The sequence below is a fragment of the Triturus cristatus genome, chromosome 8 (genome assembly GCF_964204655.1).
Source record: "Triturus cristatus chromosome 8, aTriCri1.1, whole genome shotgun sequence".
NCBI lineage: Eukaryota > Metazoa > Chordata > Amphibia > Caudata > Salamandridae > Triturus > Triturus cristatus.
In genome coordinates this window covers 346,037,916-346,065,503 of record NC_140591.1, presented here as the reverse complement: position 1 = coordinate 346,065,503, position 27,588 = coordinate 346,037,916, and the positions used below count along the sequence as shown (strand labels likewise).

Sequence of the window (27,588 nt, the reverse complement as noted above, 5' to 3'; positions counted from 1 at the left end):
CTTAGTAGGTCTTGAGTAAACATTTATCAGAGCGATACTCGGGCCATTCTCTACGTCCAATAGTACAAATTGTACATCCCGGGAGTCAGTTGTGATGTCCTTTGCCTTTACTCCCAAATGGGAGCCAACCCACAAGGACAGCCCCCCGAGGGCCTTCCCCTACTACTCTTACATGCCAAAATATCAAATGTTGCAAAGCCTGGAGCCACACTCTCTTTAAGCATCCAGGTTTCTTGCAGCATGCAAATGTCAAAGGAGGTGATAAATGAACTCCACTCCGGATTGAGGAGTTTATTTTTGAGACCTGCCACATTCCATGAAATAATTTTAACACCTTCAACATTGGGAGATTGCTTAGTCGTTTGAGGAGACCAGCAGAATTGCTCAATATGGAAGACCCGGCAACCGCCCCCTGGCTAGATACACAATTAAAAGGGGGCGTAGAATAAAAGAGGGGACGGTTGGTTCTGGAATCAAGATCCCCTTCAGTGGACTTTGTCGTTCCGTAGGATCAGGTTTACCATTTTGCAATAGCCCGAGATTTAGTAATGTGTCAGACTGAATTTTGTCAAGGGGTAGTTGAGTCATTTGCCTCATCTGTCAATCGCAACCGTCAAGGTTCGAAAGAGCCTCATATCGATTTGAGACATCCAATGGCGTAAATGGGACAAAATGATCCAACCTCCCAATACAATTCCCATAATTCCGTGGGAATACGGTGTCCCACCTTGGGATATTATCAAGGGTCGTTGATTGGGGATTAATTTCAAACATTTTTTGCTCATTTATGCGAAATGGACGAGAGTTAATCACAGACATGGGCAAAGAAGGACCCCCAAGGTAACGGCCTCTACTCACTTGATTTCTAGGGTAGAAGAAAGTTAGCTCCAGGGGAATAATGGAAGTACCAAGAGTCCCTGCATGGCAATTAAGAATATGCCTTACCACCGCAGGGTCCCTAAAATTAACGACAATTAAGTCCCCATTAATGTCCTTCGTTCTGCTTCCCAGCCAGTCTAATCGGCGAACATGAAGTATTTCACCATTAATGTAATGCGGGAGTGGGCGATTTTGACTCAGCCAATGTACAACCTTATTTTTAAGCTGGAAAAACCCCTCCCTCTTACCATCTGGCAATTTAGGAACTCTCGCCAACACCACCACGTAGGGAACCGCTTCAGGTGGTAGTTCAACCTGAGGCTCCCTACAATTAGTTCCCCTGACGATACTAGGGCTCATACGCTCATCAATACCCATATTTCTTGCATCTCGTTTGTCCCCACCCCTCTGGGTTTCATTTGAAATTTGCAAGACCGACTGTCTTGCAGATCTGGGGGTTAGCTTAGCCGGCTCTTTAGGGCCAGTAATCGTCTCTTTAGGGCCAGTAGTCGTCTTGCAAGTTCTAGCTGTACCATCTCCCACGATAAAGCATGAAGGTTGTTCAATTACAGCGGGAGGGCAGTCCTTCAACACTTTATCTCTAGTTTGGCCCACTTTATTGCTAACGGCCAATTCTATATTCCCCAGCCTTTCCTCGACCCTCTTTAGCCTCTCGATTATTGGTAATATGAAAGACCTTATAAGATGTTCAATACTTTCCAGAGGGTCAATTAAATGTATTTTCTTAGGGGAACTGTATTGGGGAGTGCCTACTTCCGCTGAGTTTGGAACGATATTAGAAACAACCTTTGGGGTTTGTACAAGCATCATGGGGATTTTAGGGATAGTAGCGACTGGTTTGATAATCTTGTCTCTTTTCCCAAAGTCGGTATGACTAATCCTAGGTCTGCATCCATCTCCCCCCTTTTTTCTCTTTTTTTTAAGTGGTGGACCGGGAATCTTATACAACAATGAATTTCTAGTCTTCCTTTTAGAGGTCTCTTTATTTGTCAAGGAAGGAATTGATATTACTTCTGTTCCTGGCAAGGAGTCATACGAACAGGGAATAGTTTTCAAATGTGTAGATTCCGAGGAATTAGATGAGAAAGATAGGGGGGATAACTCCCGGAGAAGTGCAGGGACGCCATCTAAGGAAATCAAATCATCACTGGGGGGATTTACAACTGACAAAATAACTTGTTGTGATGGATCAGTTGGTGGCCTTTTTTTCAGACACTCAATCGACTGGCGGCGCTCAGCCCTGCGCTCAGCTAGTGTGTCCTCCCTCTCTAAATCCATGGTAGCCTTACTAAAGTAATGGTCCAAAGTGCCCTTGGCCAAGCCCCCAAGCTTTATGGAGGACAAATACTCTTGACTCTCAGCCATAAAGTGATAAATATACAAACAGTCACTATGGAAGAGAAGGGAAGAAATGACCCCAGGCAAGGAATGACACAACTATAATAGTTCAAATAGGTCCCAAATCAAAGTCACTGGCCCACAACAGGCCTAGCTCCAGGCCAAGGCAATCCACAGGTGGATAGTGGGATATATCCTGACAATCAAATACTAAACACAAGGTCAATCTAGATTGATCCGGTATCACAAACTGGAGGGGCAATACACAAGCACGCGCTGAAACACTTACAGTTCTGTAGTTACACGGCAGATGTCAGAGGGGTTGCCCGGCCCGGCCTTGGACGGACCTTGACGGGCAAGGACGGGCTTCGCCCAGGCGCTGCCCGCACGCGTCCTGCGCTGCGGAGGCACCCGGCTGCTTTTGTAGAGCTCCGGCGCGCCCAGATGACGTCAGGCGCTGCGCCGGTGCCAGGGGATGCTGGGCAATGGTGTTCAATACTGCCGTTCCCCTCACGGCGATGGAAGAAAGAACAGGGAGCAGGATTCCCCCGTATGGAGAGCCGTTCACCTCACGGCAGGTAAGTGAAGTCTATAAGGATGTTGCTCGAGTCTTTAAGCGCGTCCCCTGTGTATTCCAGTTTTGGGGACACACTATTGCGGTCTGTGCAGAGGGTGTAACTTTGCTGCTTGTTAATTTTAATAAAGTCTGTTCTTCAGCTCTGATGTTGAAGCCGGTTTGTTGCTTGGGTATCTGCTTACATATGTAAGGACTGTGATGAGAAGGTCTGACGAGGAGGTAATGGCCGATTACTTACCGGTAATATTCATTACACCGAGTCTCAGACCTCCCTGTCACAGTCCTGGTTCCCATCCCTCCCTGTGTTTGGCTTCTTGTGCTTTGATGTACAGGATTTTCGGGGGTAAGGTCAGGCGTTATGCTCACAGGATGTGGCCATGGCCTGAAGGGTAGGGATGGGAGCAGGTGAGTTTTCAGCATGAGAATATCTGCTGGGAGGAGCTGTCGCTCACATACGTAAGGACTGTGATGGACAGGTCTAAGACTCGGAGTAAGGAATATTACCAGTAAGTAACCGGCCATTAACGGACTGCACCTGTATGTACATTTGCTTCTGGAGTACAAATGATCCTCATGATGCAATAGTAAAGCAATAACATCATGGCTTGCAGAGGGAGGTGTTAGCCAAGGAAACTGCTTTGTATATTTTTTTATGGCTAATAACCACAGGGATTTAGCATTTTGTGTGCTTCTATTCAACCAGGCCAGACAAGTTCGAAATATGAAGGACTGATCTTGTCTTTTAACTAAAAATATAACCCGAATAGGAATCAATTTGGACTCCTTTGTTAAAAAAAAGAAAAATCAGGACAAAGTGATTACGCACCCACATACTTGACTTGAGGTTCGGTAATGCCAGTATTTTTGGTTTGTAGTCAATGGCGAGACTAGTCCTCTTACATAGGGATCACTAATGAAAGGTTAAGGTCCTGTTTATTCATTCGTTTTTACACTGTTGGGGTGCTAGAGCACTTTATGTAGAAACACGGAAACACAGTCCACTCAGTATGAGGAAAGCAGATAATTAAGATCAGGAGGTATAAAACAGTTTCAGATAATACAAGTCAATTATATCAACATAATAAGGAGAGTCAGGTGGTCATATACGGTACCGGAATTCTGGACTGGTAGGTGACTTGTATATTGCACTTTAGGCCTGACCAGAGCTCTAAGTGCAGGATTTCAAAAAGACGCATGGCCACGATTTTACACGAGGCCAGGTCTATGATGGTGCTGCCAAAACATTTGGACTAGAATCCTGTGCTTGATACAGAGTTCCACCGCCACCTGACCAGTATGTGGGTGTATCTATGTGTTGATTTCTGCTAATGTATCAAACACCCCATACAACAAAACAGTCATCCAAACAGAACCCATTCATTGCCATTGCAGGTTAGCGCAGATTTGTTTTCAATTGCATATAAATGATCAACAACGAGATTGTTAAGAAGAATTTAGATTGAAAATGTTTATATTCTGAAAATAAACCCTTGTGAAATAAACGTTACAAAGGTCTGTGGAAGAGGGGGGGGGGCGGGTTTGCTCACGACTGGGTATCTGGCTGTTTTCTATCTTAGATATCTGCTCATTAATCAATTCCTTTCTCCGTATTCTTGTTTGTCCCACACAAAAGCATTTCGGTATCAGTATGTCCAGAATGGATAACATGCACCCCTTCCACTGCTAACTTCAGGGAACTCTTTCCTTTTTCATTACTGTCAAGCGCTCTATGGGGTAGATCATGTGTTTCCTTTCTCTCTTCCCAGCACGTTGTCTTTTTGCTCGACTTCCACAACACCTAGCTCTGTTTTAAATATTATTTTTGCAATTATTTTTAAGGGGTCAGGCAGCTTCTAAATGGTATCTGGCCTCTCGCTTCCTTTTTTTTGTTCTGGCGTACACATTTATTTCATTTTTTATTTTATTTACTGTTTGTCATGTTAGAATAGTAGATTAAAACATATATAATGTATGCAATGCTTCATGAAGCACATGCGTCAGGGCACAAGCACACGTGTGTGGTAGTTTATTCATGGGGTTTCTGTATTAGATCACCATTGCAGGATTGTAAGCCATGCGTCATGACACATGCATTCTCAACCTAAAGGGCAATGGAAAAAAAACATTGGCAAAGCCTTTCAATTATGCAAGCTTTGTGTAGGTAATGCTTTTATTTATGTTGACAGGGGAATGGTATCACTAGTAAAGCCCAATCAATAAATGATATTAAACTTCATACTTACTCTGGAATGACTGGAAGTACAGTCCACGCCCCTTTATGTCCATCCAGCTGATGCAGGAGCAGCACTGTAGGCAGGGTCTTCAAAAGGAAAAGGCATGAATAAATATTGCTTGTTTCTTTAATGACATTTATTTTTCTGATATCGTAGGAGTATCAAAAGGCCCATACATAGATGCTCAAGGTGCTCAGCTTATCACAGTTCAGTTTTCCATATAGCACAGCTGTAGAACTATGAGTTATCAACAAACCCCTACAAGAGTGTCAATCATCACCCTACAGCACCAGCTAAACATTTCCATCATTCAACGGGCACTGATAAGAGCTAACAGGTATTGGGGCTTACAAAAAAAGGGCAGCACATTATTTTATTATATTATATCAGCAAAACTACTTACCAATTATCTTAATCACGTCAGGCCCAAGTTATTCATTGTCTCATTCTGGATAAAGGGCCGTCTACCTTAGCCTAATAGAATAAGTTCTATTGAAAAATATATGATACATTTATATTCCCCAAAAGTCTCCCATTGTATGGGGAAAGAGGTCTGTACCCAACCTGTGTAGTATAAAAAAAAGTATTTTATTCTTTAATAAAATAAAAAAGTACTGTCATCATTCCCGCATTTCGCCCCGGCATGTGTCGTTCTCATTGTAGAAAGTTATAATCGACTATGGGGCATATGTATCAAACGATTTTTTAATCGCAAACGCTGCAATTCGCAAAATAACAGCGTTTGCGAATAAAAAATCGGTAATCGGGATGTATGAGGCAAATCCCATCGCAAAATTAAGGAATTGCTAATTTAGCGATTTCTTAATTTTGCGTAAGCATTTAAGAAATCGCAAATTGCGATTTCCTAAATGATATGTAAAAAGCACCCAAGTTGTGCGAATTATCCTTAAGAAATCGCAAATTACCACCAACTTCCAGTTGGTGGTAATTTGCGATTTCCTTTCAAAAAGCACTTTTTTGAATTTTACAAAGTGCCATGTGGCGCTCATACATGCCCTTAGGGCATGTATGTGCGCCATATGCACACACATGGTAATTTCAGGGGTGCATCAGGGTGTCATCATGACACCCTTGCACCTTTGAAATTATTCTCAAATTGCGATTAGCAAATTGCGATTCGCTATTTGAGAATTCCTTCCCATTCATTCCTATGGGTCTCCTGGCCCATAGGAATGAATGGGCAGGTATTCCTTAATTGCGATTTCGCAATTTGCTAATCGCAATTAAGGAATTTAAAGAAATCGCAAAAAGTTTGCAATTTTTTAAATACATCCCGTTTTGCAATTCTCAAATAGCGATTCTTTAAAAATCGCTATTTGAGAATCGCAAATGGTGATGTTGATACATATGCCCCTATGAGAACTAACACGGGGTGTACAATTTACACAATGTCATCATCATTAATAGCCACAAAAGACAGAGTTCCACTCTAATAAATGCACAAAAGGTCTAACAAACGTCACCCCACCCCAAGAATGATAAGTACATAACCAATTATTATCATGACAGTAGAAAAAACCCTAATTAATTGTATTCTTGTGCACACAATGTTCAATCTTAGCATTATGCTTCAGGCTGGAATTATTTTTTAAATATTTTTAATCTTCAACAAATTACAGAATGTTTATCGTATTTTAGCACAAGTGAAAAACCTTCCGCAAAAACATAGCAAAGCATGTATGCAGTCTTAAAATTTACATTAGCTTTGGAACTACACATTCACCAATTTATTTGGAAATCAGAGACGAATTATTTCAAATTAGTGACCAAAGAGTATGCCCCCATTGTATCATTGCTCAAGGGAGCAAATTACTTCGCAATATAAAGCAAGACACATTTTTAGGCTTCTATAGTTTATATTTGTTATTTTTTCAAACATATTTTATTGAGTTATCAAACAGGAGTAAGACATGTAGTGAATTGCCGTACAGTTCCAGCAATATAGCTAGTATATTAGCCACATCATAGGACCAGTTAACATATATGTAGAGTATCTGGGCGTGGATCTAGTATCATCAGATGCACACTAAGACAATGTTGGTAACAATGCACAAAGGGGTAGTACATGTCCGTATAACACACCCTCCTACCCCGCCTCCCCAAACAAATCTGCCATGTCATAATTCTGCAATTACGGTAATATTAAATAGAGAAGGTCCCCTCGTTGAACTATCGGAAAAGAGCATACTGCTTGTCAGCATTGTTTGAACCATGAAGGAAGGAGGGAGGGGGAGCACCAGGAGTAGAAGACCCGACCCAATCAGCCACCAACCACCAGCACAGAATCAGTCAATGTCCTCTCCCTGTATTTTAAAGTGTTCCAGCATGGCATCCTACTCCATAGCTATGGGCCATTTACGTAGCCCGCGAGATTCCTCTCTACGTAGAGATGAGCTCTCAGCCGACCCACATCTCCAGACCTCCTCACTTCAACTAGTCACCAGAGGCGTGGCGGAAGACTTCCTGTGGCGTGTTATCTGCCACTTGGCCAGCAGAGGCACTAGGTCCACAAATCGTGTTTTAGTTTTTAATGATTTGAGTCCAGGGTAGAGTCCCAATTCAATTCAATTAATCTTTATTCGGATTAAAAAATTTATCCATAAAAGCACAGGTCAAAATAAATCAATATTAAAATACATAAAATCGGTATAATAACAGCATCGTACAAAACAGTGCCCATAAAAGTCCAATAAATACAAAATGGCATTACAATATAGCTATAAAGTGCAGTTGGTTACATTTGTTCATTACAGAATGCCTCGATTTCATGTGATCCTAAAGGGGAAATAACATATACAGTGCGCGCCTAAAAAATGGACCTTCATTAAGTACTCATAGAGGTGTGTGAGCGGACTGCCGCTTTCAAGAAGGAACCTACACGGAAAACCAAAGCATCCTCTTCTAATTTAAGAATTTCTGTGTAGGCTGTTTTATGATCAATAATGGCGGTTTCCTTAAAAAAAGGAATCAAAAACTATTTTGTATACATTTGATAGAAATTACAGAAAAATAGAAAATGTGGCATTGTTTGTTTACTAAGGTTATCACATGGGCATAACATTTGATCTAGCTTAGCGTTAAACCCTAGAGAGAAACAGAGCATATATTTCATAGTACCCGCTCTTAGTCGAAACAACAATCCTCTTTCCCAACGGCTAATATTCTCCAGAAGGTAACTAGATGTTAGAGTCCCAATATACAGTTTTCTAATGTGTCCCAATGTGGTCGCCCTGTAAGGAACACAAGGGTTTTCCTAATTTCCTCACAAAAAGGGATCAGCGTGGGCCAGGACCACACTATGTGCAGTAGATCTGTGCAGTCAGTATGACAGGCTGGGCATGAGGAATGAAGCGCAGGGAATTTCCTGTGCAATTTCGAAGGCGTTAGGAATGCCCTATGTAGTAGTGAGAACTGAATGAATTTGAACCTCGTGTTTCAGGGTATTAAGCTTGGATATTCCAGCAAAATCTCCATCCCTTGCCATGGAGTGCACAGCCAAGGTCTGTCTCCCGCATGGCCCTCAGCGGTGTAAGCGAAATGTGTAAGTGGGAGCGTAGGCCCCTATAAAGCCATTTGACTAAATGCCTACCAGTTCCCATCCCCATGTCTTGTAGTGCTTGAACAAATGCATGTGTGGTTGCCTCTGAACCCTCCGGTGACCAGTGTGTATGGCTATAACATATAATGTTTGTGTGTAATGAAAAGGATCCCAGGTAACCCGCTGAGTTTTGTAAAGTCCTGATGGGATAATAGTATGCCATCTTCACAGAGATCACCAACTGTTATAACCTCCACCTCCTCCCACAGCCCCATTCTCGTCAATGTGATCCTGCTCAGTGGGGTAGGCATTCCACACAAAGGCGCGTTCGTCGCATAAGGTGTGGTGCGGAGCGGCACTCCAATACATTAGGACATTACGTAGGAATAGGGAAAGTGTAGGGGGACGTGCGACCCCTGGCAGCAGAACGTTATGCAACCAAACCATACACAACATAGAGGGTGTTTAATCTATCTTCTGCAGATGTATTCAAACAAGCCAATTGGAGAGCCACTGTAGTTGGGCTGCAAAGCAATAAGACCAAAAGTAAGGAGCTCCCAGCCTGCCACTGTCTGGCGGTAGTTGTAATTTTTGGAGGCTAGCGCGTCTTCTACCGGTGCCCTAGTGTTGTAATCTGTCCCGCTTTTCATGTCCCTTTTTTCCCCCCCCGCCCTACCTCTCCTAGTGGGTTTGTCCACCGGTTGGAATGTTGGTGGCTGAAGCTTGGATTAGAACGTTGTGGAGATCCTTGAGAAGGCTGAAGGGTTCACATGAAATAAACTTGCTCTCCTCACCATTACTGCTTGGAGACTATTTTATCCTCTTAGGGGAGAGTATTTACAACATATTTTTGGCGACGATCTTACTTATTGTGCTGGGGACAGTCTGAGCCCTTCCCCCAGTCCTGTTCTGCCTTCGAGAGCCTCCAGATCTTCACGCTTTCCCTCTGAGGTTCGTCAATCCACTCCTGGCCAGCAAGTCTTCAGAGTTACGGTCTTCAGTGTTGTTGATTCGTCGAGGCTGTTTGCCTCGCTGCCTGTTTCCATTTCTTCATCGGGAGGGCGTCAGGATTTCCAGCTGGTGTCCGGTGTTCCGGTCTCCTGGGAACGGGTGGCGCACTTCGGTGGAGATTGTGGCTGCACCGTCCATCAGGTATTTCGACGTTTTCCTGTCAGCGTTCGAGCGTGTGTGGTGGCCTGTCAGCGGGGGAGTCTTCACTTCGCGAGGACTGGGTGTCTTGTGTTCTGCCTGCTGCCACGGTTGATGTCCTTGAGAGCGCTCCGTTTGGAGACACTGCCTGGGGTCCTGAGCGTCGATAACTTTTCCTCACGGAGGACGCTCTGTCATGAGACACTGATCTTCGTTTTCACCTCATCGGTGCCATCTGCTGGCCATATGCGGTTGTGTGGTTTATTGTACAAGGAAAAGCTTCGTAACTAGTGTCATATTTTGGACTACTTTGCCTTTCATCGCTGCTGCATTCAGGAAGTCGAGGGGGCTTTTTCTGTTTAATATATATATTCCCAGAGTGTCCATACCCCTGGAAACAGTCCAGAGTGTCCACACCTTCCAGAGAGTTTCCCATATTCACATCCTTTCCATTTTTTCCTGACTCATTCTTCCAGACTTTCTAGCAATTTTTGCGCAATATTTAATTTTTTCTTTCTTCCGCTTTCCACTATGTCATTCGCAATGTCACAACCTCCACCATTTCTTGAGGAAGGGGACGATCCACCAGTTCCATGGAAGAAATGGGTAAAATTATTTGAATCTTACCTTATTGCCATTGGGGGGGACAGATTTTCCGCTGTGCGTAAACAGCATGTTTTACTACATAATTTGGGAAAACAAGGGAGAGAAACTTTTGAAGACTTACCTGATGACATTGTTGACAATGTAAATGTTGATGAAGGGGGTGAAGGTGATGTACAACATGATGTGTATCAGTTGACGTTGTTGAAATTGGAGGCACAATTTGGGGACAAAATCAATATTGTATTAGAACGTCACAAATTTTTCTTACGCATTCAAGCGAAAAGTGAGAAATTGATAAATTACGTAGCTGCATTGAGAGGGTTAGCCTCTACATGTGATTTTGGTACGTTAACTGAGTCTTTAGTCAGAGATCAGTTAGTGAGATGTACTAGCAACAAGAAAATTCAAGAAAGACTTCTAGCAGAAGCCCCAGATTTGAAACGTGCGATTGATATCGCTAAAAGCATTGAACACACAGCGTATTGCATGAATGAAATGAAGGAAGCGGTTGAGGTAAAACAAAGTGCAGAGGGCAGTGTCCACAAAATAGTTAGCAAAGACATCAAGCATAAACTCCCACCAGTTGGTCCAGAAGTACACGCTGCAGCTAGTAATAAACCCAAATGTTACAGGTGTGGGAATCCCAACCATATGGCCAACAGCATGAATTGTCCTGCAAGGGGTGTCGTATGTAGTAAGTGTAAGAAGAGGGGCCATTTTTCCAAAGTGTGTCACAATGCTAAAACAAATGTCACCCATGTGATAGGAAGTGATGTAGAGCTTGTAGAGCCACAACCTACTAGTGAAGATATAATTTTTCAAGTAGCCAACTTTTCAGAATGTAGTAACACTAAATACCCTAAATGTGAAATTATGTTGGACAGTGTTAAGTATGAAGTTTATGCTGACTCGTGTTCCCCGTATACTCTTGTAAATGAAGCAACCTTTCAAGCTAATTCAGGTACACGTGTATATAAACTCCTGCCGCCTGACATCAAACCTTGGGGGTATAATCAAGACCCTATACCACTGGTGGGGATGCTACTTATGAACATAGATTTCAAAGATAGATCCACTGTGGGGAAAGTCTACATCACAAAGAACGGATCAAACCTACTGGGATGGAAACACCAAAAGGATTTGGGGATCAAGTTGGATCCCAACGCACCTGAACCTGTATACTTGATTGACAGATCCAATGTGGGGCAAGAAATATGCAACAAATTTCCTGAGGTGTTTACAGATGAAGTAGGACTCCTAAAGGGTTTCCTTCACAAAATCAAACTGAAATCTAATGCTAAACCTATAGTTCATAAACTTAGATCCGTTCCACTTCTGACAAGAGAGCCACTAAAAAAGGAACTGGACAGATTGGAAAAGTGCAAGATCATAGAGAGAATTGAAAGTTCTGAATGGTTGGCGCCCATTGTAGTAGCAGCTAAAGGGGGAAACAAAGGGATTCGTCTATGTGTGGATCTCAGGGATTTAAATTCTAACATTTGGGTGGACAGACACCCTCTCCCCAACATAAATGAAATGTTATCTGCTATCCACGAAGCAAAGGTTTTTTCGGTGTTAGACCTATCTTCAGCATACCACCAAGTGGCCCTCCATCCGGAGTCCAAACCTCTCACCTCGTTTATAACTCCACACGGAGCGTATCAATTCTCCAGGTTACCTTTTGGATTAGCGTCAGCGGCAGCTGTCTTCCAACGAATCATGCAACATATCCTGCAAGGCTTGGGAAAAGTTCTTTGCTTCCAAGATGATATTTTAATCCATGGTTCATCTGCTGAAGAGCATAATAAAAATTTAGAAGCGGTGTTGACCCGACTCAGTAAGGCAGGTTTTACCACTCAAAGGGACAAATGCAAGATAGGAGTGGATTCGGTAGTCTATCTGGGTCACAACATATCAAGCGAAGGAATCAAACCCAAATCCAGTTTGGTTGATGCTGTCAAACAAGCCCCAGAGCCCACCAACAAAGAGGAGCTCAAATCATTCCTGGGCCTAGCAGAATATATGGCCAAGTTCGTAAGAAACTTCGCAGACCAGGTACAGCCCCTCAGAGAGTTGCTAAAGAAGTGTTCCAAGTTCGAGTGGAATCAACAGCATCAGTCAGCCTTCACACTCATCAAAAAGGCAATCGCGGATGCCCCTATTCTGGGTGCGTTTGATCCCAATGCCAAGACTACACTTACCACGGACGCTAGCACGAAGGGGTTAGGGGCAGCACTAACCCAGAGAAAGAATGGTCAAGAGCTCGTGGTAGCGTTCGCATCCAGAACGTTGAGAGACGCTGAATTCAACTACTCCACGGTGGAGAAAGAGGCCTTGGCCTGTTACTGGGCCATAAACCACTTTAAGTATTTCTTGTGGGGTATTCCATTTGTGTTGAGAACGGATCACAAACCGTTATTACCGTTATTCTCAACCAAACGGCTGGAAGGGACCACGCCTAGAATAGCGAAGTGGGTGTTGAGTCTTCAAGGGTTCAATTATTCCATGGTGTACGTCCCAGGAAGTGATAATAGGATAGCAGACTGTCTGTCACGGCTACCAGTGGACGGGGGTGATCTGATGCAAAATCCACCTGAAGAGACGGTCTTATGGGTGGAGATTCCTGCAATCAACCGCAAGGAGTGGGAAGAATCCGTAAAAAAGGACAGCATCCTTATTGCATTGAAGAATACGATCCGCACTGGATGGCCGGATAACAAGTCTGAGGTGCCGGAACCTATCCATCTATTCTGGTCTGTGCGTGATGAACTATCCATTGTAAGTGAGCACATCTGCAGGGGGAGCAAAATCATTCCTCCTAAGGACATGTACGAGAGGATAATTCAAATTGCGCATGAGGGCCACCCAGGGAGAAGTATGACCAAAAGTAAAATCAGACAACACTACTGGTTCCCGGGGATGGATTCCAGAGTGGAGGAGCAAGTTAAGAACTGCACTGCGTGCGGTTCCAGCGACAAAACCAAAGTGATTCGTAAGTCCCCGCTGGTTCCTGTTGAAGTCCCTACCATACCATGGGCTAAATTGGGGTTGGATATAATCGGTCCCCTCAATCTTCTGAACCAATCGCAGAGGTTCTTGTTCGTTTTGATTGACTACCACTCTCATTGGATTGAAACAAGACTGGTTCCATCCATCACAACGGCGGTATTGTTAAGCTTCCTTAGAGATACTTTCGCCAAGGAGGGCATACCAGAGGTCTTAATAACGGACAACGGAGTTCAATTCGTGTCGGAAGAGATGAAGCTGTTTTTGACCACACTGGCCATCACCCACATCAAGGCACCACTCTACTGTCCCAAGGCCAACGGACTTGTGGAAAGAGCAAACAGGATGATTAAGAACACCATTCAGCTTGCATTGAGCTCTCAGGTACCTGTGGAGGAGGCCATCAGGAAGATGCTGTGGTCATACCATACAACTCCCAATGCAGTTTCAGGAGTGTCACCGTTTGTTTCACTCAAAGGGAGGAACCCAGGTTCTAAACTTACGCCCAACTGGCTGAATGGAGGAACCCCCGTGTGGGTGGACAGAGATTATGTGGCTGAGAAGACGCGTAAACATCAGCAAGAGTACAAACTCAGGTACGACAGCCGATGGGGAGCGTCTACAAAAAGGTGGAGAGAAGGCCAATTGGTGGTGGTTAAGAGGCCTGCTCTATCTAAATCCAAGATATCTTCATTTTCTAAACCACTAAGGATAACGAAGGTCTACAACAACGCTGTAGTGCTTGAAGATGGGGGCACATGGAGCATGGATAACATAGCGGGGTGCCCAAGCACAGTTGGTATCCAACCTACAAGTGAGAATAACCAGAACACGGGTAGGCGGGGTAGAGAGGATCACAAAGTTACCAGAACACGTAGACCCCCAAGTTGGCATGCAGACTACAAAATGGGGCCTTAAATCATCCTTGGGCTTGTTGCTCCCCGTCCATGGCGGGTGAGGGCTCACGTTAGAAATCTTCTCAGTATTGTTATGCTTGTACATATCGTATTGCTGTATCGCTTGGGACAGTGCTTTCCCTAGTTCCTGGGATTTGGCATTTTCCTTTCCCACTGTACAGTTTTTGGTAAGAAATGTTTAAATGTACGGTATAACCTAACGATTATTGCTTTGTCCTGCAGGGAGATGTGTTGTAATCTGTCCCGCTTTTCATGTCCCTTTTTTCCCCCCCGCCCTACCTCTCCTAGTGGGTTTGTCCACCGGTTGGAATGTTGGTGGCTGAAGCTTGGATTAGAACGTTGTGGAGATCCTTGAGAAGGCTGAAGGGTTCACATGAAATAAACTTGCTCTCCTCACCATTACTGCTTGGAGACTATTTTATCCTCTTAGGGGAGAGTATTTACAACACCTAGATAAGGTCAAGTAAGAGGGATTTGAAGGATTTGAAACCCCCGGTGGAATAACTACCAGACAATTAACAAATTAATAAAGCAATTTGAGTAGCATTATAATTTTTGAAAGGGCTCACTGACCTGTTTCTGATAGGGGTAGTGAGACCCAGAAATGTACCTTTGCTTGGAGCGCCGAAACAGCCTTAAGGAGGTTAATAAGTTTGCATAAGGCCTATAGACCTGGATGCCGAAATAGCGGAATGTGTTTTGGGCAACCTGTATGGTCCGCTCCCCCATGGTGATTGTGTCTTGCGGGATGGTATCTTGACAGGAAAAGGCATAGGTCTTTGCATGAGTGACCTGGAGTCCGGACAAGGCCTCGAATGACTGTAGGAGGGCAGCGGCTGACGCAAAAACCATACGAAGACTTTGATTGTAGAAAAGCATGTTGCCTGTGTATGTGGAGATTGCATGAGCATGGGTGCCACACAGGATGCACCAATCTGCTGCTTCTTGAAGAAGTTTGTGTGCTAGAGTCTCCATTGCCAGCACAAACAACAATGGTGACAATGGGCACCCCTGTATTGTGTACTCCATGGAAATGCGTGCGCCCATTTTGACCCTTGCCGTAGGAACAGCGTATAATAGTTTAATCCAATTCATAAAGGCAGGGTATATTGAAGATCTGCAGGACCGCAAACATATAATCCCAATCTACAGAATCAAAAGCCTGCTGGAGGTCTAGGGACAGACAGCCGGCATCTGGGAAGATATAATGTGCTGTTTCCATTACCTGATATAGGCATAGAATGTTAAGTGATGTGCTACGATGTGGGACAAATCCGCCTTGATCAACATGGATCACATTCTAAAGCAAGAGGAGTAGTCTCTGGGCCAATACTTTGCTAAGAATTTTATATTCAGTACTTAGGAGAGAGAGTGGCCTGTATGATAACTGATCTACAGGGGACCGGCCAGGCTTAAGCAGTGAGGTGGCCAGTACTTGTTTAGTGATCAAAGGTAATGTTCCGGCTTCCAGGAATGCACTGTATAATTTTTCAAGCTTTGAGATCAGCCAGAAGGCAAAAGTAGTCAAATTCGACAGGTAGGTCATTTATGCCCGGCGTTTTGTTACGTGCTATCTCCTTTATGGCATTATATAATTCCCCTAGAGTCAGGGGAATTCTATCAACTCAAGCGCATCTGGTGTGATCCGGGGAAGTCTCAGGTTATTCAGGTAAGCTTCTCTGTTGGAAACTGGTGGGGCAGGCCGGGCTTTATAGAGCTCAATGTAGTAAGAGCGAAAAATTTCATTGATGTCCACTTGAGTGGTGCAGGGTGTCCCAGACGGTGATGAGATTTTCAGGATTGGGGTGAGAGACATTAGTGGAAGTATCATGAGAGCCAATAGTGTTCCTGCTCTATCACTTTCAGAGTATCTTCTGTATATATGATTTATGATCAATGAGTCTCAAACGCTCCAGTAGTTCCACGTGCATTATTCCAGTGTCTTGGAGGTCTCCTAGCTGTGAGGGTTTGCGTTCTGCCTTATGTTTTAGGTGCCCTAAACGTGTTTCTGTGTGTTGCAATTCCTGGAGAACAGTATGTCTAGTGCCTGCTGTAGTAGTTATGGACATTCCCCGTATCACTACCTTGAACGCTTCCCACTTGACAAGAAGCATGGAGGCTGTTCCTTCGTTATCTGCAAAATAAGAGTCTATGGCTGTACCGAGGGTAAAACGAAAGACTGCGTCCTCAAGCAGTGTGGGTTGCATTCGCCATGTCGAAATAGGCATTGGAACCCTACCCTACGTCAGGACAATCTCCAGTAGATTATGGTAGGAGAAGGTCTTCCCCAGATAGGTTGCCCCTGTAAATTTCCCAACCATGTGTGATGTACACAAGATACTGTCCAACTGAGTATGCAGGATATGTGGGGGAGGGGGGGGGGAAGGAGTACTCATGCATGCCTCTGTTATGTTCCCTCCAAATATTAAATTCCTTAGCTCAGTGTTTCCCAAACTGTGGTCCGCGGACCCCCGGGGGTCCGTGACACATTCCCAGGGGGTCCGCAAGCAACAGTTTTAAAAGCACTTCAAAGTTCCTTGAATAATCTGTAGTTTTCGCGCAACTATAAAAGTGTCAAGATAACATCCAGTGATTAATGTACCTGCTGGAGAGAGAAGCGTGTTTTGTTCAGTAGCAGGTTTGACTCATCTAAGGTAGCGCAGAGAGTTAATATGCCTACTGCAAAGAATGTGTACCATGCCTTTAAAAAAAAACAGTAGTTTATGTGCATAGTTCAGTGGGTTACTGCTTTTGTCACAGAGATTCTTTTGTTATTGTGCAGTTTGAGTTACAATCATAATCTAGCACCTTAAGTTATGACCTGCCATCAAACAGCTGAATGCAAACTGCATGGTACAAGTTAGTATGCTATCTTTTTTCCCTATCTTCCATAATCCTCATTTTGCCAAAAAGGTTTGTTTGGGTAGAATTAAACTGTTATAATTAAAGTCAAAGCTAACCCCTATGTTACATTCTGTATCAAGATGCTGTGCTTCTCCAGACCAAGGACTCTTAAAAAATGCTCACCAGTATGGATGACATGTGAATCCTACACCTTGAAGTCCCCTTTGCCTTATATAACATAACGTTTTCTATACACCGATTTACACACGTACGATTCATTGTCTCTGTATGTGTGTGATGTAAAGTGCTCTGACACCCTACACTTGTATGAAAGATGCTATAAAACAAATTAAATACATGTGACAGAGGGGCTATTGAGAGAAGAGAGGCACTCTTGGAGAGTGATAGTGAGGGATTCATAAAAGAGCCCCAAACAGATTGTTGTATTGGTGCATAGTAAGGTCATCATTTACTATGCTTTAAAAGCAAATTCATTTCAATATATAATGACAAATGTGTTGCAGAATGCACCATTTTTCCCCAAATTTCCTTGGTGGGAGAGCCCCCCAAAGTTTGCTTAGCAGTGGCCAGGCTCACTCACTGCACTTAGTACTGGGACTGGTATGACAACATTTGCCAGGGCTGCTTTGGGTTTCCAGTCTGGCCTTGGCAGGAGCCTCATAATGCGAAAAAGAGACAAATATTGAAAAATTAGTTGCCGAGATGCAGCACTAACCATCCCAATAAATGTTTTCGATTTTGCTAATTCTTTCTATATATAATATTAAAATCTTTAGTGATTTGAGTATTTGTTTGGTGGGCACAAGTGTGTGTTTACTTTTTTCAAACTACTGTTTTAATGTTTGAAATTTAAATCGTACAAATTGTTTGGGCTTCCAATAGTGACTCAATAGGGGTCCTCAGGAGTCAAAAGTTTGGGAACCACTGCCTTAGCTTGTTTGGTGGCTCTTGTGTGTGGCAGAGGGGGGTGAGAGCAGTAAAGCTCGACATCTAATACTGCATAAAAGTCTTCTACTACCAGCCAGTCAAGTACACGCTGCCTAGAACCAACAATTCATCATCCAATAACCCACTGATAAAGACACAGCACCCATTCACGGCAGTTTTAACGTCATGTACCTCAAAGGGGACCCATGCCGTCAAACAGATGGCCGCCCAATGGGGAAATCCAGAATATGTGGTGGTGAATTATTGTCCCCCTCCATTTGTTGGGCAATTCCGTGGCCTCTGGAGCAGAGAGATGAGTCTACTGTAAGTAAATTATATTCCCATTACAACTATGGAGTTGCGCCAGGACTCTATGTAGTTTGTGAACTTATAGTGTCGTTGTGCAGTTGACTTGAGAGTGTAGTAGTGTCAATCACTGTGGGAGGGACTCTCTGATCATATTGATATGCATGGTAGGCAGAAAAACAAATAACAACTACAAAAATGACATGTTGCAAATACTAGGTCCAACGGAACCTCACGTTCAACCAAAAAACAAACAAATATCTGTTAATACTCAAACAGGGTATTGGGCAATTTCTTGCAGAGGGGGGCCAACACCCTTGAGAAGGAAAAGGATCACCCCCGGGGCGAGCACCGCGAGAACTGCAGTACTAGATAGACATCATGACCCAACAATGAAATAATCACATACTGAGATACCCCAACCTCAACCCCAACCACTTGGCGGTGATAAATACAAGGTATTCATGTAAGGGCATGGCTGAAGTACAACCTGCAATGTAAGTCACAAAAAAGAAGTAGAGGCCATAAAAATACGGACCCATTATATCCTCAAAGTGCCCCCTCTCGGGTTGTCCCATGTGTGAAGAATGAGAGAAATGAGGGTTGAGTGAGATGGGAGAGATATAGACAAAGAATGGGGGGAGAGAAAAAAGGAGAGGGAGAAAAGAGAGAAATCACAATAGCAAAAAACGTATCTGAACCATCCGCTAGACATGGCGGTGGAATCAACTAGGCAGGCTCAATCTGCTACAAAATTCAGTTTATTAAATCAGCAGTCTGTGGTGTTACGGTGGGGAAGAGCGCCATGCTTACATTCGAGTCTGAGGCCGAGTTGACACTGTCTGAGGTGCTAGAAGATGGTCAATGACACTGTGATCCCAGCAAGGACATTGTTGCTAGGACAGCCCTCTTACCCTGCCCTCAAAGGCCTGCTGTGGAAATGGTGCAGCTGCAGAAGCCGTCCTACGAGGCAGTCCATGTCTAACAAGGCAAGAAAGCACACGTTCTTTCCTTGAAGGATGGTCTGTGGGAGAAGGCAGTTTCAGGTTAGGCTAATTTTAATCCAGCCAGTCCCATGCAGAATTTGGGGAGTCAAAGAATATGGACTTTTGCTCATTTAGAACTTTAAAACGTGCCCGATGCATCAGGGCGTAGGACAGACCCTAAGTGCACAACTGTCATGAAGGAACCATGTTTTCCCTGTACTTCCAAGGTATAATGGGGGAATAAAGACACTGTGGGACAGTCCCTTGCTGTGGGAGCTCTCTCCCTAGCCTTCTGAAGGAGAGCATCACAGTTTCTGAAATTGAGAATTCGCGCAATCATGGGGCACAGCGGTGTTCTGGGGGGAGGGCGTCTGGATGGCACCTGATGTGCCTGTTCCACAGTAAACAGGGCTGAAAGTCCCTGGGAAGGCAGCAATGTCTGGAGCCAGTGTTCAATGGATTGCTTTGGGCTATAGCCCTCCAGTCCCTCTGGCATTCCTAAAATGCACACATTATTGCTATGTGTGCGGCCTTCCGCATCCTCAGACCTATAATGGAGGACAGTGAGCTGCCTTTGGAGTTTAGAGATTGCTGTGAAGTGTGAAGCCTGCACACGGGCCACCAAGGGAGCAGTTGCGCCCCCCCAGGGGGGGAACTTCACTGCCACAGCTGCCCTGGGAGCAGGCAGTCACTCCTGGGTGGGTGAGGGAGAGCTTGGGAGAGTCACGCCGTTTGCAATGTGTAGGCCGCAGCCCGTCTGGTCAGTAGGCCTAGGCCATATGAGCGGCATCCTCTCTGGTGAGGCTCCTAACGGTCCAGCAATGGGTGTTGCAGAGGTGCCCCGTCAATGTGGTGATGATTCTCTGGCACCTGGCTAAAGCCTTAAGGAAGGTTGTCTACCATCTTCGGCAATTGGCCATGGGCCCCCCATCCTATAGTTTATATTGTCCTGATATCGACACCTTTGTTATTTCATTTGACAAAAGGATATTTCTATGACACAATGACCTAAAACCACCTCCTAGACCAGCAGGCCTACTGACTCCCAAATGAAAAAAAAAGTGGAAATTCGGTGAGTAGGAAAGCATTTAATTTCACTAGTTTGCTAGCATATCAAAATACACTCAAGACAATCTTGGATAATTTAGTAAATCCCCAATTAATATATTCTATTACATATTACCATTTCGCCTTACCAGAAGTTTGACATACTGGGTAGCAGCCTAGTAAATTTATAAACAAAACTGAAAGTCTTATAATATCATGTAATAACAAGAATTCAAAATAGAGTGATAGATTTGGTGTTGTGAAATTAAGGCTCTAATTGATGGGGTCTAAGTGTTAAGAAATATTTCCCAAAACAAAAAAGAAAATCATCAATTAGTGGACAATTTTCAACAAATGTAATCACTATTTTTTTCTCCAGGATTTCATGAAAAGCAAGTCAGCAAAAAATAATGAAATAAATCACCCTTTTTTTTATCATACTCCTTTTGTCCAGATCTTCTCAAAGTACACTCTCCACTTAGAACGAGTCAGCAAACATTTTTTCTTCAACGATAGGCTAAGTCTATCGGTAATGTTTATAACAGTATGCTAACTTTCTCAATATAAATAATATAGCGGATATCCAGACATCTCAATACTTGGGAATTGTCACTCCCTTCGATGTTGCGCACAACCCTATCATTGAAAATTAACAGCTTAATTTCAGTGCCATGGCACTCTTCAAAGCAGCTTAAATGCACAATGTGGCATTTGTATCAAGCCCATTTCCCCTTCACAAACGGGCAGATTCTCAGAAACGACCCGTTTGCGAACGGAAAAAGGCCTTTTGGGATGTATCATCCCAAAAGGGCATTGCAAAATAGGGAATCGCCAAATATTCCCTATTTTGTGATTGCATTGAAGGAATCGCAATTTGTGACTCCTTCAATGCGATGCAGGAAGCACCCAAGTTGTGTGCGATTTTGGCATAAGAAATCGAAAAATACCACCAACTTCAAGTTGGTGGCATTTTGCGAATTATTTGAAAAATGCACTTTTTTGCATTTTTCTAAGTGCCATGTGGCGCACATACATGCACACATACATATTTCAGGGGTGCAACAGGGTGTGCTTTTGACACCCTTGCAGCTTTGAAATTGCAATTTGCGAGTACCTAATGGGTACTCGCAAATTGCGAATGTCTGCCCTTTCATTCCTATGGGCCTCTAGGCCCTTAGGAATGAATGGGAAGGTATTCCTTAATTGCTAATCGCAATTTGCGATCTGCAATTAAGAAATATTAAGGCATCACAAATAATATTGCGATTCCTACATACATTCCACTTTGCCAGTCCTTAATAGCGATTCGCAAAAAATCGCTATTAAGGACTCGCAAACCGGGTTTTTAATACGTATGCCTCAATATGTCTCATCTTAATTGTTATTTGATTGTCTTTGTTCTAGAGTGTGTATGTTACAACGGGAAATAGAAGTTTCTGCATATCCTCTGGGATATGGACATTCCAAAATATAAACTGTGTAATCGCTCTGGCAGCTAATAAACTTCCTTATTTCTTTCTGTTTTTTGAGTGAGGTACGTTATATGAAATTGTACTGTTTTAATTACTGCAACTCCTGCAATGTTAACTCCTAAAGTATCTCAGAAACCCCTAAATGGTTAGCGCTCTGTGGCTTAGATTATTTACACTAGATCCAGTACTGGGCTAACTTTACATCACTGGGGAATTCAATATCTTCCTGTCCATTCAATGAGGACGGAGGTTGGGGCAGATCGATGACTTCTCAATGTTTCTTAACTTCCCTCTGTGTAACCTTCTGTTCAACTTAAAAAATATAAACGACTCACAAAATGATAAAGATGAGCACTGATGTACATCAAGTAAACAAAAGGAATCTGTTCAATAAGGAAAGAACATATAGAGAACCCTATCTTCACAATCAACAATAAATAGAACAAGCATTGGCATAACCAATAGGTCTCGCCTTTGGGACCTTATAAGTGTTTAGCCATGCAGCACACTATCCCGGCTGCTGTGCCCTCTAAGCTATCTCAGGAGGAGTGAAGCCTGGGAGTGGGGGACAAGGCAGTAACAGGCAAGCAGCAAGGAGGGTGAGGGGCAGGGCAGGCAACTTCAATTGGAAATCAATGATGCAAGGGGGAGGACAAGCAGCGACAACGGGGAATCAACAAGTGAGGAGAGAAAATGAGGATCAGGGGGAGCACTGAGGTGTGATGAAAAAAAAGGGCTGTGAACCCAGGCAACACACAACAAAATGACTAGGTTTGAATATTGAATTGCTGATTTTGAAATGTACCCTGGTAAGGACTTTTTGCATCCTATGCATTTATTTAAAATCACATCATCTCCCTGTGAGCTATCGGATTCGGTGTGTCGGTGCTTTACCTGATTCGTTGATTCATGTAGTACATGTCCATGGTCAGATTTTGTTACCACTTTAAACTTTTGTGGTCACATTTTACACAATCACATGTACTGGGGAAATAGTTGTAAGCTTTGAGAAAGGCTTGGGAAGAGAAGGCGAGGACTGGGGTAAATGTATAAGGTTCGTAGCAGTGTGGTAAGAAGTGTTACACACCAGCAACATAAAGAAAAATGCATGATTATGCATGTAAAAATTGTTCACTGTCTGGGTGAACAATAAACCCCCTTCTGTCCTCTATAAATTTATTGAGCCCTTATCGTGCTAGTTGTGGTGCTGTATACAGCAGTAGACAGTACTGCCTGTCATATTAATGAATCAACCGCATTAACACCAACAATCGGTAAAAAAGAAAACAGCTAGCCACTCATGCCAGCACACACCTATTTGCATAGAAAAACGTAGACACACACATAACACGCCCACAGACACACAGAAAAACATACACACAGCTAAACATATAGAAATATTTAAATAGGCACACACACAAACAAGACACAAAAACACAGAGGCATGAGCATACACAGAAAGAGGGGAATGTATATATATATATATATATATATATATATATATATTATCTACTGGCGGTCGCCAGTAGATAGTTATAGTTAGGACCGTGTTTCCAGAGGAAATCCGCAACATTCTATTTGGAATAACTTTGGCGCCGGTTGACGAATCCTCGCAAATTTTTCAAAACTAATGGGGCGCTACGCTCCGCTCCTACCCTGAAAGTCTCGGGGGGATTCGTCAAGCGGGGGCTGAGAAAAAAGGGGGGTCCCAAAACGCGTTTTCCCCATGCATTTTCCCATAGGACCTTTAGTCCGAGCTACAGCCCGAACGGCTGAACAGAATTACTTGAAATTGGGCAGAGAGGTAGTCCTCAGGTCAGGGATGTGCCTTTTGCAGGTCTGGTGTAAATCTGTTCAGTAGGTCCTGAGAAAATAGCATTTAAATCAATATATATATCTGTAAGCGCGCTCCGTGCGCTTACGGTAAGCTTACCGTACGCGTACGGTGCCGTGCGCGAGCTCAATTCTGATTGGTGGTTACATGACTGTAAACATTCGAATCGGTCGAAATCAGAAAGTATCGGCCGCCATTTTCTGTCTCTCGCACTAAAAAACAAAGGTTGATAACATGAAAAGGGGGCAACGAAGAGAGTTGCAGACCCCCTAGCGTTCGTCAGGGGGTTCACGAAGGACCAAAAAGTATGAAAAATAAATTTAATAATTTTTAAAAAAAATCGCGGAGTGCGCGTACGGTAAGCTTACCGTACGCGTACGGTAAAAAAAAAAAAAAAAAAAAAATAGAATTAAAAATCACATTTAATATATAAATCTAAGGACCCCCAAGGGAGAAAAAAACAATTGATATTTTGTAAAAAATGGAGAGGCGTGCACGGTACGAAATGCGCACCGTGCGCGCAAAAATTAAAAATAAATACATAACTTAGCATTTAAAAAACCGTACAAATTCATTGAAAAAACCATAGGTTTCACACACGTTATAGTTAGGAATTAGCATTTAAAAAACCTTGCAAATTCACTTAAAAAACCATAGGTTTCACACAAGTTATAGTTAGCTGTACATTTCACTCGTAAAAAACCAATGAAATTCCACGTTATAGTTAGATCAGGTAACTATAACTTGCGCGACCGCAATGCACAATGTGTCATTTCAGATGTCATCATTGATGTCATGAGTGATGTCACTGACCATGTCATAAGTGATGTAATATGTGACGTCATCAGCAGTGCATTGCGGTCGCGCAAGTTATAGTTACCTGATCTAACTATAACGTGGAATTTCATTGGTTTTTTACGAGTGAAATGTACAGCTAACTATAACTTGTGTGAAACCTATGGTTTTTTAAGTGAATATATATATACATACATACATATATACATATATATCACAGAAACCGCTAAGAAATTCAAAGAAGGCAATGTCACTGCCTCTTGTTCCAAAGATCACACGGACACGGACCTCCCTATATATTTAAAAGTCCCAGTGTAAATTTTCAATGCAATCATTGAACACACATTAAACATTTGGTTTATATTCTATGGGTACTGTTCCTCTTGCAAGTGGAATATATGTGAAGGGCGCCTTCACCCTTTGGGGTTGTGTCCGCCATATAAACTACTGATATATGAATGAGGTAATGCCCAAGGCTTTAAGTGGGATGAAAAAACTGGGGAGGGTCTCTCAAGGGTGCGTGGCCAATGTAATTAGGAGCGTGGCTTAAAACACATAAGCTAAAAATCAGTACTTAGCATAGTGTGCCGCCCCACTTGTATTTTGCTGTTTCTGTCATTGCATCCAGATATATGATAGAACAAGTAACATCATACCGACAACAAGTCAGGCCTATTGTTAGTGGCATAAGATAAATAAGCAGCAACTAAGGCTTGTATATAATATTGAAAAAGCTTCCACTGAAAGCCCTGGTGACACCACGGCATTGTTGCTGCTCCTGAGTTTCAAAAAGAGAAGGGAAATCCAGAGAGAAAATGACTCTCTTTAAAGGATTTCCCTTCCCCTACAACGCTCACCTGGCATGACGTCATGAAGTAACCTCTTTACAGTGAGAAGTGAGCAGAGCACATCGAGGTGTCTGCTGTCACTGCAGTCCAAGAAAAAACAGACCGCCTGTGCCAGGGCACAAAACAGAGCCCGATAGAGACCCGTTTCGAGGCCCCCTTTAAAAAAACTGCTGGTGCTCAGACCCGGTGAGACCCGGCCCACTTAAAGCCCTGGAATTACCAGAGAAAGAAATATTATTTGCTCTACGACAGTATTAACCCCTTCCCTCACACATAACATCGGTGCCTACTGATGAAGAACTCCAATTGAATGTTTCTCTTTTTCAAACAGGCAGTTTACCTTTCACGTTGTAAATGCCAGCTCCTAAGTCTTCCACAGTCTTCACCCCATGTCAATCTCAAGTGTTATCAAACAGAAAATGACTGTTGTCTCAGCAGTCTGCAATATAGCGGGTCCTGGCTGCTGCTTCTGTGCGCTGAACAGACACCTTTAATGGCAATCATGTATGTAAAAGACAAACATGGCGGCACGGGTGTCTCTTGTTGGAGGTTTGGTAGGAAATGGTAAAACACACATCGTGAAGCTGACATTTTTTGTGCAATGTCAAATGCGGCTTCCAGTGATGGACAGTGCAAGAGAAGCTGCGTGACTCTTTCCTTTCAGTAATACATTAACACACTGCGTGGAAGGCCTCTCGTGAGCTGGGGCAGCTGGAGGCTGAGGTGAAGGGGGAGGCGGCAGTAATGTTCATGTTATATGATGAGCCCCACTGTAAAAATGCAATGACGGACGAAGTGGGTGGTCAAGCAGCAACGTTTTTACCGGTCGCTAAGTTGGCCGCCGTTCGTGACCGGGTCACCGTGCATGCATGTCCACTCTGGCTGTCCAGTTTGAGGTCCTGTGCGTGAGAGTGTCAGTGTTTAACACCTGTTGATGACGTCGACGTACTGAGGTAAAGGAAACAAGCTTACCTGACAAACACGCATGCCTTTGTTTTATCCCACTACATTGTCTCTTCACTAATAAATGTTGTGCATAACATTTGGCTATAGGTTAAACCAGCAAATGTGCAGATTAGCACGAAACTGACAGTCTTCTACGTAGAAGTAGGGGAAGGCCGGTGAGCGACGGCATTTGTGAGAGTGCACATAGTGCCGGCTGTGTTTTGTAGCGCTGACGTGGCAGCGCTCAGAGGCACTTGTATTCAGGGAGCTGCGCTGTAATCTGAGACTTGCCAGTCTGCTGAAAGGGCGAGTCATTTCTGTGACACAAGCGTCCCACGGAGGAGAAATGAAAAGTTATGCTGAAGTGTGACTCGGAGCCAGGCAGTCATGCATTAAAAGTGACGGCTGTTACGAGCTCCATTGGGTCGGGGATAATTCTTAAATATGTTGACATTGATTCATTACATCCACTTTTCTGCTTGTTAAGCAATTCTGCCTCCTAGGAAGTGATGCTGCTCATGAATATTGAACAGCAGCTCCAATTCAGTTTCAGCTTACCCTTAGTGCTGCTGGTGCAGAGCAAGTCGGTCTCTGGCAGAGCTATGTGCACGAGGCGCCGCTTGAGTCCTCGAGTGGTAGGCGCGGTAAACAAAACAAGCCCGGCGGAGCGTGGCGCGCGCGCGCTTGGGGGCGGGGAGCGTTAAAGTGAAAGTAATCATTTCGCGGGCGCTTTGATGTTCACAGTGGCCGCGCGGCTCACTGAGAACATCAAATCGCCCGTGAAATGTACACGCAGGCTGCCAAATGGTGCGCGCGCCCGGTGCACATGCACTGGAGTTGGGGGCTTGAAAAGCACTCGTTTGCACTTCCAAATCCCCGTTTTCTATAGCTCTCGCCAGAGCAGCGCTAAAGCGCTGGCTCAGGCGAGACCTAAAAAGTGCCGACCTGCCTCATTTGCATGTGCGAGAGCTTGGAGTAAACCTGGTTTTAGGTGGCCAAACATTATCTGATATTTCTTTTGAATACTTCGGCAGGCTGGCTAAGTGAGTTCGGTGTTAATCCAATCACATTTGTGGTAATCTGAAGGTCATAAATTGGAATCCCTCTATATATCCATGCAACAAGGGCAACCATGTTATAATAAAAAGAATTTGTCTCTTAAGACTCATTTCACAAGGAACACCTGAGATATCGAGTTCACTCACATATATTAATCTTAATTTCACAAAGCAAATACTTAATAATAAGTACAGGCTAACCTCTGATCATAGTGCAGA

The 27,588-nt window shown here is 43.6% G+C and overlaps 1 protein-coding gene across 1 annotated transcript in view; it reads right to left on the bottom strand.

The window, feature by feature from the left end:
* B3GLCT (beta 3-glucosyltransferase) overlaps positions 1-27,588 on the bottom strand; it is a 974,893-nt gene that overhangs the window by 491,250 nt on the left and 456,055 nt on the right. The window contains exon 5 of the mRNA XM_085621666.1: positions 5,059-5,135. Coding sequence (XP_085477792.1) covers positions 5,059-5,135 — 77 coding nt within the window. The remainder of the gene's footprint in view (positions 1-5,058; positions 5,136-27,588) is intronic.